This window comes from Salvelinus fontinalis, chromosome 25, assembly GCF_029448725.1.
Source record: "Salvelinus fontinalis isolate EN_2023a chromosome 25, ASM2944872v1, whole genome shotgun sequence".
Lineage (NCBI taxonomy): Eukaryota > Metazoa > Chordata > Actinopteri > Salmoniformes > Salmonidae > Salvelinus > Salvelinus fontinalis.
In genome coordinates, this window is record NC_074689.1 from 21,454,283 (window position 1) to 21,468,919 (window position 14,637).

General features: G+C 41.5%; 1 protein-coding gene across 3 annotated transcripts; it reads right to left on the bottom strand.

Moving 5' to 3' along the window:
* Positions 1-153: 153 nt before the first annotated feature.
* LOC129822976 (probable G-protein coupled receptor 141) lies at positions 154-12,485 on the bottom strand. 3 transcript variants are annotated; one of them, XM_055881594.1, is made up of 3 exons: positions 12,253-12,485; positions 6,018-6,420; positions 154-972 (listed from the first exon to the last, which is right to left on the bottom strand). In XM_055881594.1, exons 2-3 carry the CDS (start codon positions 6,383-6,385, stop codon positions 444-446), a joined length of 897 nt encoding a protein of 298 aa, XP_055737569.1. In that variant the 5' UTR covers positions 6,386-6,420; positions 12,253-12,485; the 3' UTR covers positions 154-443. The 3 variants fall into 3 exon arrangements, with proteins under 3 accessions (XP_055737569.1, XP_055737570.1, XP_055737568.1); XM_055881595.1 differs by lacking the exon at positions 12,253-12,485 and adding an exon at positions 11,329-11,551; XM_055881593.1 differs by lacking the exon at positions 12,253-12,485 and adding an exon at positions 10,134-10,442.
* Positions 12,486-14,637: the final 2,152 nt, after the last annotated feature.

Sequence of the window (14,637 nt, forward strand, 5' to 3'; positions counted from 1 at the left end):
CTAGCCTCCATAAAACTCAGAGGGAAAGGAATATAGGTGTGTGTGTGTGTGTGTGTGTGTGTGTGTGTGTGTGTGGTGTCAGCATTGCCAATTCTGTCGAGACGGGGGAAAGATGAAGAGGAGGTAATGTTTCACAAAATAATAGTAGAACAGTAACATTTTAGCAATGTATTTATTTATTACAATATTTAGACCATATGTAGCCAGATCTCGCCCTTACAAATACTTTTGGCAAACATTGAAATCAACATATAGAGAGAAACATCATTGGCACAAGTTATTTTAAATTCCAATATGATAATAAATAAATTATAGTGAAGTCTACTATAGACATAGACTATCTTGTGTAGCTATATGAATACGCAGCAGATGGCGCTAAAGTACTGTTTAAAAGGGAAACACTCTTACAGCAAGTTTTGGGTCTGAGTTTGTGTGAGAAGAGGTCACACAGTCCGTGCTCTGTTACGCATATAGCAGTGTCCCCTCCGTAGGAAGGTAAGCATGTCGAAACAGCTGAGGGCCGTGAGACTGAGGAATATCTCGTTAGTGTTCTGCAGGTACAGGTGTCCCAGGTAGTACATCCTGAACACGTGATAGGGGACAAAACACACCAGCAGCACCAAAGCAAAACACAGGCTCTTCAGCTGAGCCCAGAACTCCTGGTGAGACATGCAGTCTCGCCCATACTTCCTGATCAGAAGGACCATGACATGACACTGCAGTGCTGTCAGCACACAGGCCACAATGATGATCACAGAGCTCATGATGTAGTTCAGCACCCTGACACCAATGTGTCCTTCCAGGTGGTTGCCGAACTGGAAACAGTGGGAGTCATTGGTGGACATTTTGTTTGTCTTGTTGTTGGTGGTGTTATCTTGGAAGTCTGTGCCGTATTTGAAAAAAAGGATGGGGGGAATGACCGCAAACATCACCACCCACACTGCCACGCTGGCGCCAAAAGCATGCAACTTCCTGTAGAAGAGAGGAGACCCTTAGTGATTTTGTGAGAAACAGATATTTGCCTTTCCCATCCCCCATGCCATGACACACATTGAGAGACACCTCTCTACCTCTACAACACAGTTAACTACCATTATAAACTGGGTGGTTCAAGCCCTGAATGCTGATTGGCTGACAGATGACAAAGCATTTATTTTTACTGCTCTAATTACATTGGTAAACAGTTTATAATAGCAATAAGGCATCTCAGGGGTTTGTGGTATATGGCCAATATACAATATAATATTTGTGCTATATGGCCTGTGGAACACACTGTTAATACCTGTAGAACACGCTTAATTACCTGTAGACCACGGTTAAGTTAACTACCTGTAAACCACGGTTAATTACCTGTAGACCACGGTTAATTACCTGTAGACCACGGTTAAGTTAACTACCTGTAGACCACGGTTAACTACCTGTAGAACACGGTTAACTACCTGTAGAACACGGTCAAGTTAACTACCTGTAGACCACGGTTAAGTTAACTACCTGTAGACCACGGTTAAGTTAACTACCTGTAGACCACGGTTAATTACCTGTAGACCACGGTTAATTACCTGTAGACCACGGTTAAGTTAACTACCTGTAGACCACGGTTAATTACCTGTAGACCACGGTTAATTACCTGTAGACCACGGTTAAGTTAACTACCTGTAGACCACGGTTAATTACCTGTAGACCACGGTTAATTACCTGTAGACCACGGTTAATTACCTGTAGACCACGGTTAATTACCTGTAAACCACGGTTAATTACCTGTAGACCACGGTTAATTACCTGTAGACCACGGTTAAGTTAACTACCTGTAGACCACGGTTAAGTTAACTACCTGTAGACCACGGTTAATTACCTGTAGACCACGGTTAATTACCTGTAGACCACGGTTAATTACCTGTAAACCACGGTTAATTACCTGTAGACCACGGTTAATTACCTGTAAACCACGGTTAATTACCTGTAGACCACGGTTAATTACCTGTAAACCACGGTTAATTACCTGTAGACCACGGTTAATTACCTGTAGACCACGGTTAAGTTAACTACCTGTAGACCACGGTTAAGTTAACTACCTGTAGACCACGGTTAATTACCTGTAGACCACGTTTAATTACCTGTAGACCACGGTTAATTACCTGTAGACCACGGTTAATTACCTGTAAACCACGGTTAATTACCTGTAGACCACGGTTAATTACCTGTAAACCACGGTTAATTACCTGTAGACCACGGTTAATTACCTGTAGACCACGGTTAAGTTAACTACCTGTAGACCATGGTTAATTACCTGTAAACCACGGTTAATTACCTGTAGACCACGGTTAATTACCTGTAGACCACGGTTAAGTTAACTACCTGTAGACCACGGTTAACTACCTGTAGAACACGGTCAAGTTAACTACCTGTAGACCACGGTTAAGTTAACTACCTGTAAACCACGGTTAATTACCTGTAGACCACGGTTAATTTAACTACCTGTAGACCACGGTTACATTAACTACCTGTAGACCACGGTTAATTACCTGTAGACCACGGTTAAGTTAACTACCTGTAGACCACGGTTAAGTTAACTACCTGTAGACCACGGTTAAGTTAACTACCTGTAGACCACGGTTAAGTTAACTACCTGTAGACCACGGTTAAGTTAACTACCTGTAAACCACGGTTAAGTTAACTACCTGTAAACCACGGTTAAGTTAACTACCTGTAGACCACGGTTAAGTTAACTACCTGTAGACCACGGTTAAGTTAACTACCTGTAGACCACGGTTAAGTTAACTACCTGTAGACCACGGTTAAGTAAACCACGGTTAAGTTAACTACCTGTAGACCACGGTTAACTACCTGTAGACCACGGTTAACTACCTGTAAACCACGGTTAAGTTAACTACCTGTAAACCACGGTTAAGTTAACTACCTGTAGACCACGGTTAAGTTAACTACCTGTAGACCACGGTTAAGTTAACTACCTGTAGACCACGGTTAAGTTAACTACCTGTAAACCACGGTTAAGTTAACTACCTGTAGACCACGGTTAACTACCTGTAGAACACGGTTAAGTTAACTACCTGTAGAACACGGTTAAGTTAACTACCTGTAGAACACGGTTAAGTTAACTACCTGTAGACCACGGTTAAGTTAACTACCTGTAAACCACGGTTAAGTTAACTACCTGTAGACCACGGTTAATTACCTGTAGACCACGGTTAAGTTAACTACCTGTAGACCACGGTTAAGTTAACTACCTGTAGACCACGGTTAACTACCTGTAGAACACGGTCAAGTTAACTACCTGTAGACCACGGTTAAGTTAACTACCTGTAAACCACGGTTAATTACCTGTAGACCACGGTTAATTTAACTACCTGTAGACCACGGTTACATTAACTACCTGTAGACCACGGTTAATTACCTGTAGACCACGGTTAAGTTAACTACCTGTAGACCACGGTTAAGTTAACTACCTGTAGACCACGGTTAAGTTAACTACCTGTAGACCACGGTTAAGTTAACTACCTGTAGACCACGGTTAAGTTAACTACCTGTAGACCACGGTTAAGTTAACTACCTGTAAACCACGGTTAAGTTAACTACCTGTAAACCACGGTTAAGTTAACTACCTGTAGACCACGGTTAAGTTAACTACCTGTAGACCACGGTTAAGTTAACTACCTGTAGACCACGGTTAAGTTAACTACCTGTAAACCACGGTTAAGTTAACTACCTGTAGACCACGGTTAACTACCTGTAGACCACGGTTAACTACCTGTAAACCACGGTTAAGTTAACTACCTGTAGACCACGGTTAAGTTAATTACCTGTAGACCACGGTTAAGTTAACTACCTGTAGACCACGGTTAAGTTAACTACCTGTAGACCACGGTTAAGTTAACTACCTGTAAACCACGGTTAAGTTAACTACCTGTAGAACACGGTCAGGTTAACTACCTGTAGAACACGGTCAAGTTAACTACCTGTAAACCACGGTTAAGTTAACTACCTGTAGACCACGGTTAACTACCTGTAGAACACGGTCAAGTTAACTACCTGTAAACCACGGTTAAGTTAACTACCTGTAGACCACGGTTAACTACCTGTAGAACACGGTCAAGTTAACTACCTGTAGACCACGGTTAAGTTAACTACCTGTAGACCACGGTTAACTACCTGTAGACCACGGTTAAGTTAACTACCTGTAGACCACGATTATGTTAACTACCTGTAGACCACGGTTAAGTTAACTACCTGTAGACCACGGTTAATTACCTGTAGACCACGGTTAAGTTAACTACCTGTAGACCACGGTTAATTACCTGTAGACCACGGTTAAATTAACTACCTGTAGACCACGATTATGTTAACTACCTGTAGACCACGATTATGTTAACTACCTGTAGACCACGGTTAATTACCTGTAGACCACGGTTACGTTAACTACCTGTAGACCACGGTTAACTACCTGTAAACCACGGTTAAGTTAACTACCTGTAAACCACGGTTAAGTTAACTACCTGTAAACCACGGTTAAGTTAACTACCTGTAGACCACGGTTAATTACCTGTAGACCACGGTTAAATTAACTACCTGTAGACCACGATTATGTTAACTACCTGTAGACCACGATTATGTTAACTACCTGTAGACCACGGTTAATTACCTGTAGACCACGGTTACGTTAACTACCTGTAGACCACGGTTAACTACCTGTAAACCACGGTTAAGTTAACTACCTGTAAACCACGGTTAAGTTAACTACCTGTAAACCACGGTTAAGTTAACTACCTGTAGACCACGGTTAAATTAACTACCTGTAGACCACGATTATGTTAACTACCTGTAGACCACGGTTAATTACCTGTAGACCACGGTTACGTTAACTACCTGTAGACCACGGTTAACTACCTGTAAACCACGGTTAAGTTAACTACCTGTAAACCACGGTTAAGTTAACTACCTGTAGACCACGGTTAATTACCTGTAGACCACGGTTAAGTTAACTACCTGTAGACCACGGTTAACTACCTGTAGAACACGGTTAATTACCTGTAGACCACGGTTAAGTTAACTACCTGTAGAACACACACTGTTAACTACCTGTAGACCACGGTTAACTACCTCTAGAACACGGTTAAGTTAACTACCTCTAGAACACGGTTAAGTTAACTACCTATAGAACACGGAGGGTTCACTACCTGTAGATCACGGAGGGTTAACTACCTGTAGATCACGGAGGGTTAACTACCTGTAGATCACGAAGGGTTAACTACCTGTAGAACACGGAGGGTTAACTACCTGTAGAACACAGAGGGTTAACTACCTGTAGAACACAGAGGGTTAACTACCTGTAGAACACAGAGGGTTAACTACCTGTAGAACACAAACTACCTGTAGAACACGGAGGGTTAACTACCTGTAGAACACAGAGGGTTAACTACCTGTAGAACACAGAGGGTTAACTACCTGTAGAACACAGAGGGTTAACTACCTGTAGAACACAGAGGGTTAACTACCTGTAGAACACAGAGGGTTAACTACCTGTAGAACACAGAGGGTTAACTACCTGTAGAACACAGAGGGTTAACTACCTGTAGAACACAGAGGGTTAACTACCTGTAGAACACAGAGGGTTAACTACCTGTAGAACACAGAGGGTTAACTACCTGTAGAACACAGAGGGTTAACTACCTGTAGAACACAGAGGGTTAACTACCTGTAGAACACAGAGGATTAACTACCTGTAGAACACGGTTAACTACCTGTACAATGAGGTTGACTTCCTGTAGAACACAGTGGGTTAACTACCTGTAGAACGCAGAGGGTTAACTACCTGTAGAACACAGAGGGTTAACTACCTGTAGAACACAGAGGGTTAACTACCTGTAGAACACAGAGGGTTGACTACCTGTACAATGAGGTTGACTACCTGTAGAACACGGTTAACTACCTGTAGAACACAGTTAAATGAACTACCTGTAGGACACAGTTAACTACTTGTAGAACGTAGTTAACTTCACTACCTGTAGAACTCGTAGCGATCCTTCTTGCTATGGAACCCCAGCAGTCGTATGACGAGGATAACCACGTAGAAAACAAAAGCCATGTACATGTGTACGTGGATCATGGCACTGACCACCTTACACAGCATCTTCCCCAACCCCCAGTAACCAGCAGCATAGTAGTAGATCCTGAAGGGTACGGTGAGTAGGAACAGGAAGTGGGCCAGGGTGAGGTTGAGCATAGCGATGGTGATGACTGATCGCATGTTGGATTGGAGGAAGTGGATCATCAGGGCCAACCCGATGACCCCAATGACCAGGACCAGGCTATAGATGGACACCAGGGTAAGACGATAGAGGACGGACAGGGGTTCCAGCTCATCGGACATGGTAGAGTTAGAGGAAACCTGAGACACCAACTTCGCTGGGGAGAGAAGAGAGAGAACAGAATACAGTAAAGCAGACACTCTTATCAATAGGAGGGGAAACAACCAACCACACAATATTATTATTGTAGGTATTGACATTATATATCAGTGTTGTGTTTAGAGGTCGACCGATTATGATTTTTCAACACCGATACCAATTATTGGAGGACCAAAAAAAGCCGATACCAATTAATAGGCATTTTCTTTTATTTTATTTGTAATAATGACAATTACAACAATACTGAATGAACACTTATTTGAACGTAATATAATACATCAATAAAATATTGGATGTTCTTATAGACACTTTAGTATTGCCAGTGTAACAGTATACCTTCCGTCCCTCTCCTCGCCCCTACCTGGGCTCGAACCAGGAACACATCGACAACAGCCACCCTTGAAGCATCGTTATCCATCGCTCCACAAAAACCGCAGCCCTTGCCCTTTGCAAGGGGAACAACTACTCCAAGTCTCAGAGAGAGTGACGTCACCGATTGAAACGCTATTAGCGCGCACCCCGCTAACTAGCTAGCCATTTCACATCGGTTACACCAGCCTAATCTTGGGAGTTGATATTCTTTAAGTCATAAACAGCTCAATGCTTGAAGCATTGTGAAGAGCTGCTGGCAAAACGCACGAAAGTGCTGTTTGAATGAATGCGTACGAGCCGGTTGCTGACTCTGCGTGCAATGAACTCAAGAGAAGTGACACAATTTCACCTGGTTAATATTGCCTGCTAACCTGGATTTCTTTTAGCTAAATATGCAGGTTTCAAAATATATACTTCTGTGTATTGATTTTAAGAAAGGCATTGATGTTTATGGCTAGGTAAAGTCGTGCAACGATTGTGATTTTTTCGCAAATGCGCTTTTGTTAAATCATCCCCCGTTTGGCGAAGTTGGCTGTCTTTGTTAGGAAGAAATAGTCTTCACACAGTTCGCAACGAGCCAGGCGGCCCAAACTGCTGCATATACCCTGACTCTGTTGCAAGAGAAGTGACACAATTTCCCTAGTTAAAATAAATTCATGTTAGCAGGCAATATTAACTAAATATGCAGGTTTAAAAATATATACTTGTGTATTGATTTTAAGAAAGGTATTGATGTTTATGGTTAGGTACACGTTGGAGCAACAACAGTCCATTTTCGCGAATGCGCACCGCATTGATTATATGCAACAAAGGACACGCTAGATAAACTAGTAATATCATCAACCATGTGTAGTTAACTAGTGATTATGATTGATTGATTGATTGTTTTTTATAAGATAAGTTTAATGCTAGCTAGCTACTTACCTTGACTTCTTATTGCATTCGCGTAACAGGCAGGCTCCTCGTGGAGTGCAATATAAGGCAGGTGGTTAGAGCGTTGGACTAGTTAACCGTAAGGTTGCAAGATTGAATCCCCAAGCTGACAAGGTAAAAATCGGTCGTTCTGCCCCTGAACAAGGCAGTTAACCCACCGTTCCTAGGCCGTCATTGAAAATAAGAATGTGTTCTTAACTGACTTGCCTAGTTAAATAAAGGTGTAAAAAAATAAATAAAACATTTGGCCAAATCGGTGTCCAAAAATACCGATATCCGATTGTTATGAAAACTTGAAATCGGCCCTAATTAATCGGCCATTCCCATTAATCGGTCGACCTCGACCTCTAAAGCAAGACCGATTCAAGACCAAGACCCGAGAAAATCAAGTCAGAGTCAAGACCGAGACTGGGAGGGGGACAATGAGTCCGAGACCAAGGCAAGACTGAGACCAGAAAAATTCAAGACCATGATTATAATTTTGTCAAATCACCATCATAATAAGAGTTGAAAATGTCCAGTATTTCTGTGTTCATATTTCAGAACAACATATGGATTCTTTACACATTCAGAATAGTGAAAAGATGTATGCTGAGGGGAAATAGAGTCACTCTACAAATGATTACTAACCCAAACACAGTGGGGAACAATGGGCTTTCTACACCTTCTGAGAAGATTTCTAAAATAATGATTATTATAATTATACTATTTTCAATGATGTTCTGATTTAAATCTCTTCCGTTTGTGTTGGAAAGGGTTAATGCTGACGAGGAAAAAAAATCTGGATTTTTGTTTGCTGGTCTCAGGGGAGATAAATCTAGCTTCCTACGTCAGCTATTGGCTAGGCCATCAGAAGCTACTGTAGATAAAGCCATGTGCCATTCAACTGTATTAGGGCAACATAATGGGTTTGACCGTTTTTACAAAAACATTTGCAATCTTCTGCCTTCTTGAAGGCCAACCTGCCACAGGGCAAAAGCGAGCAATAGTTTCCCCACGGTCTAGCTAGATAATTTTTGTTGTCGGCTAGTTTGCAGTTGCTGCAGCAGGTGTTATCAAAGAGGTTGTTATTGCTAATTTGTTAGCTTTCTCCTTTTCAAGAATAACTTTCAACAAGAAATTCTTAGAAAGTAAAATTTCAAATTATCATAATTTTGTGAGTGGAACTGTGTTTTTTATTGCAGCGCGCGTGCTGTTAGCCATCTCTTTGAAAATAACTTGTGTGTGAAACATTGTTTCATTTAAAGTGGAAATGACAGCTTTTTAGCAACATCAAATCTTATTCAAATCTGTTCATATACACTCCCTGGAAAAATATGATACTTAAAAAAATAAAAAATGACAAGTGACCACTTAGATGTAGTCATTTTCAGATTTTCATAAATTCTTAGAATGTTTTATGAATTACGTATACTAAGGCATTTGTGAAAATTCTACAGCAATATAGAGTGGGAAGCGGCCGTGCGTTTGGACAATTAATAAACACTGCAGTAAATAAAACGAATAAAAACATCTGTTTTGTCTAGGACCGGAGTCTACACAGACTGTTGCGCTATATCCAATCAGAGCTACAGTAGACCTTTATACAAATAAGCCATTTGCCACACAGGCCCGCCATCATTCACTTTGAACTGGACTGTGTGTTTACAGTCAGTTACAACAGCGCGACTTTAGATCCTTAGAACGCATTCGCCAAAAGCCGCAAAATACACCTGAATGGATTTCTGCAAATATGTTACTTTACATTTGGGAACTTTACAGTTCTATTGATTAAACAACCATGAAAAGGTGTGCTCTCTCTCCCTCAGTTATGCACATCAACAACAACAACAACTAATGTTAACCAGAACAAGATTAGCTAAAATCTAACAAAGGAACATTAGATAAACCCTCTCAAACTTTTTCAGCTAGTTGGCTGTCAAAATTGCACTGATAAACGATGTGGAATTGTAGCCTCCTCGTCCTTCTGCAGCATGCCTGCCAATGCATTCTTGTCCCAACCAAGCACCCAAGCTAACTGGCTAAAGTTGTCTAGCTTGCTAGCCAACTACTTCCAGACACAATTGAGAGAACACCTTACTCTGACCGTTTTACTCACCGTAGCAGAGCATGTTATCTAGTGTTCGTGACTAACTATTACATTTTTTTGCATACGTTTACTGACACCGGTCATATTCAGCGGGTGTTGCACATTCGTAAATTCATCAGTTATTCTGCTCTCTTGCACACTCAGACGAGAGTGCTCTGAAATCAGAGTAGATAGCCAGAGTGAATTTGCGAACGCAAGAGATATGCTAACTGGATAACAATCGTTCAAGTTCTTGCTAGCTAACCAAATGACACCTGCATCTAAAGCTGTGTATAGCCACCGAAAAACTATATGAGGGGGAAAAATCAGTCACTCACCCACTCCTCCAATGGCATGACATGACATCCTCCTAGCAGCTAGCTAGCTATCTAGCTACGGTTAGGCTCTGTGTTTTTAGCTTGAGAACAGAGCTACATAAATAGATGTGCTCGCCTATTAGCTACGTTATGACTGACTTGTGATCATTGTCCTTGCTAGTTTGATTGTATTGACATTCCCAGCCTTAGTTACATTCATCTGTTTTTGTCCAGAATATTGAATCGTTGAAACTGAAACAGTGCATCCCGGATGGATGCAGCAAACAATGTACCAGGCCAGCTGGGATTTACAACCTGATAGCAATATTTGTTGGAGTATCAAGAAATGTATTGGTGAATTATATGAATCATGCATTGAACTGCATCCATCTATTCTGCCAACAATGACTTAGTGTACGTCATGGAACGTTGACTCAAATATAACCTATTTTTAATAACCTTTTATAAAGTTGGTTTTGTAGGATAAACTGGGAATTTGAAATTTTTGACTGATATTATGATTCTGTTTGTTTCATATCTGCAAAGTAGTTAAAATGCTGTCAGTTCCACTTTAAACTTTACGTCACTGGTTACTTTGTACTAAATGTGAAATGTTTTTTGCAATGGGAAGTTGTAGCTGCACATTTCGATTGGGAAATGCTTGATGGTTGTGTTTTTGTATTTTTATGATTGAAACCTACTGGCTTATTATGTCAGAGTTTATGGACTGCTTATCCTTTAACACCATGCTGTGTGTGACTGCTGTCTTTCCATCGGCCCTATGTAGTGATGCCTGGAGAAGGTGGTATAGTCTAATTTTGTCAAAAAGTTCCCAAACTGCCCACCCAGCAAAGGAAAGGTACCCTGTGTGGAAAAATCTCATGTTTTGTTTATTTCTTTGTGAGTTTTCCGATACATTTTTCAGATTTTCACTCTCAAAATGACACTTTGTTATAGAGAAAATACACACATTTGATGGTCTAAGTCCACAACAATGCTTAAACCACATCAATCTGATTGGGTGGGCCTGTCAGGGTGTGTCCACCCAGGCCCCGTGATACAAACAGGCATGATGACAATTGCACATCACAAATAGCCTACTAACCAACACTTCGGACTAAACTTTTCAATACCTGGTTTACACACCCATTGTTGCCTTAGTTAACATTAACATTTACTGGTAGATATCATACGTTGAAACGTCTTTCCTACCCACCGGGCTACCGAGGTCGTTCTTCTGTGAGCTGCTCCATGGCAAAACCAGCTGAGAGCTGCACACTCTTGCTGCCTGCAGATGATATTCAGCTGTAACTAGGCTATGTGTGCGGCGCGCATGTGAATATATTTAATGGGCTTTGCGATTGGGTTGGCTACTTTGTGCATGATTTATCTATTGTACTACGTAATTGATAAGTTGTATACCTCCACTACACTACTTTGATACGCACCAGTAGGGATTAAGAAGTCAGTATATGCAATGGCCACTGAAATAAAGTGTTTATACCTGCGTATACCCTCCACTACACCACTGGCCCTTTGTGTTTTACAAAAAGTGCATTCTCCTACATGAGTGCGCTGGTATTATGGTTGCTGTCCTTTCAGAATCACCAACCTGTCACACACTAAAGGCCTTATGGGTTCGCCACTGCGCAAACAGGTCTATAATAGATATAAAGACTGTTAAGATATTCATGTTTCAAGAAGGGTGTATATATTTGGCCTGGTGAAGCGGTTTTATGCGCTGACTGAAAGGAAGCTGATAATTATGAGTTTTTACTCTGCTGGTTTTGGCTGGTCTCGGGAAGAAATTACCAGTCCTCACTGTCCAAGACTGAGTACAAAAGTATCCAACACTGAGACACTCAATATGTGGTCTCGGGTACTACAGCACTGCATTATATACATACTGTTGGTCACAGTGGGCACATATTGTAATACAGTGACTGATTGTACCTGTCCATATCTACTGGTAGTGACAAAATAATGAAAATTCATCTATTAGGAAAACAACCAATGCGCAACACAATCCTCCTCACAACCTTAAAATCTATCAAGTAAGTCTCATGTCATTACAGAAGTCTTACGTTCTGGAAAATGACAATAGAATATATAGCAATATCAAATAATTCTTTAGACCTACCTTCTGATGGAGCAGGTAAAAACTTCAGGACGTGTTTGTGAGTGCCAGGGCATAGAGTATGTGTGTGAGAGAGTGTGACCCCTGCACTTTTATCAGAGCTGCTTTACCTACCGCTTTTCTTTGTAAAAACGTACAGTGCGTTTGACAGGTCCTTTTTACATACTGTCTGCAGAGTCAGAGGCACACACAACACCACATTCATGAGAAGGGATTACACATATGGCAGCACAGCCACAGAACTGTCAACTTCCTCTGACCAGCTCTATGCACCCACACTGACAGAGAGAGAGAAAACTTCCTGTCTTTCTCTGGGAGGACTCTATACTAAAGTCTTTCTATAGGCCTTTTAAAGGGTTTACAAAGACTGTGAGCAGCTCCATACATTATTATTCAGCCTCATAAGATAGAATGTGTATGAAGAGTGAGTGTGTAATCCATGTGGTGAGAGACAAGTCTGTTCAACATAACTGAAACAGGATGTGGTGAAAATTGAGAGATATTCTCAGACGTGCCAAATTAGCCAAGACTTTTCTTCCAGTAAACAAAATCATCACCATCATTGTTCTCAGAAAGGGCTGATATACACTCACTGGCCATCTTGTTAGGTACACTACCCCGTACACAAAATTGGATCGCTCCTACAGACAGTGAGTCACGTGGCTTGCTATATAAAGTAGGCATTGAGGCATTCAGTTGCAGTTTGATTGAACGTTAGAATGGGCGAAATTAGTGACTAAGTGACTTTAAGCGTAATGTGATCATCGGTGCCAAGCGCCGGATCAAGTATCTCAGAAATGGCCACCCTCCTAGGCTTTTCACAAATGACAGTGTCTAGGGTTTACAGAGGATAGTACAACAAACAAAAAACATCCAGTCAGCGGCTGTCCTGTGGGCAAAAACAGCTTATTGACGAGAGAGGTTGAAGGAGAGTGGCAAGAATCGTGCAAGCTAACAGGCGGGCCACAAACAGACAAATAATGCCACAGTACAACAGTGGTGTGCAGAACGGCTTCTAGGAACGCACAAATTGTTGATCATTGTCTTAGATGGGCTATTGCAGCAGACGACAACACCGGGTTCCACTCCTATCAGCTAAAAACAAGAAGAAGCGGCTCCAGTGGGCACGCGATCACCAACACTCTTATGTCAAGTGTTATTGAAGTGTTGTGGTTGCAGGTTCACATGGCACATCTAAATCCTTTTATTTTGGGGTGTTTCTATAGGCCACCAAGTGCTAACAGTCAGTATCTAGATAGTATGTTTGAAATGCTTGATAGTGTGTGTGATGTAAACAGAGAGGTCTACTTTCATGGGGACCTGAATATTTACTGGTTTTCGTCCGTTTAAGGGGAAGCTTATCACTGTAACCAGTGCCTGATATCTGGTTTGGGATATTAATCAACCTACCAGGGTGTTACAAACACTACTGGAACAAGATACTCCACATGTATTGATCATATTTTTACTAATACTGTAGAAATTTGTTCTAAAGCTGTATCCGTACCCATAAAATAGTGTCTAAGAGATCATACAAAAGATTTTGCTGTGACTCTTATGTGTATGATGTTAAACATATTTGTTGGTCTGATATGATTCATAAGGAGCATGCTGACGCTGCACTTCATGAATTTATGAAATTGCTTCTTCCAATTATTGACAAACATGCACCTGTTAAAAAAGTGACTGTTAGAACTGTTAAGGCTCCATGGAAAGGAGTGGCGAATACAGTGCCTTTGGAAAGTAGGTTAGGTTACAGCTTTATTCTAAAATGGATTAAATAGTTTTTTCCCCTCATCTACACAATACTCCATAATGACAAAGCAAAAACAAATTTAGATGTTTTTTTATAAATACGCAAAACTAACTGAAATATAACATTTACATAACTATTCAGACCCTTTACTCAGTACTATGTTGAAGCACCTATGGCAGCGATTACAGCCTCAAGTGTTCTTGGGTATGATGCCACAAGCTTGGCACACCTGTATTTGGAGAGTTTCTCCCATTCTTCTCTGCAGATCCTCCCAAGCTCTGTCAGGTTGGATGGGGAGCATTGCTGCACAGCTATTTTCAGGTCTCTTCAGAGATGTTCGGTCAGGTTCAAGTCCAGGCTCTGGCTGGGCCACTCAAGAACTTTCAGAGACTTGTCCCGAAGGCACTCCTGTGCTGTCTTAGTTGTGTGCTTAGGGTCGTGGTCCTGTTGGAAGGTGAACCTTCGCCCCAGTCTGAGGTCCTGAGCGCTCTGGAGCAGGTTTTTGTCAAGGATCTCTCTGTACTTTGCTCTGTTCATCTTTTCCTCAATCATTACTAGTCTCCCAGTCCCTGCTGCCACCACCATGCTTCACTGTAGGGATGGTGCCAGATTTCCTCCAGACGTGACACTTG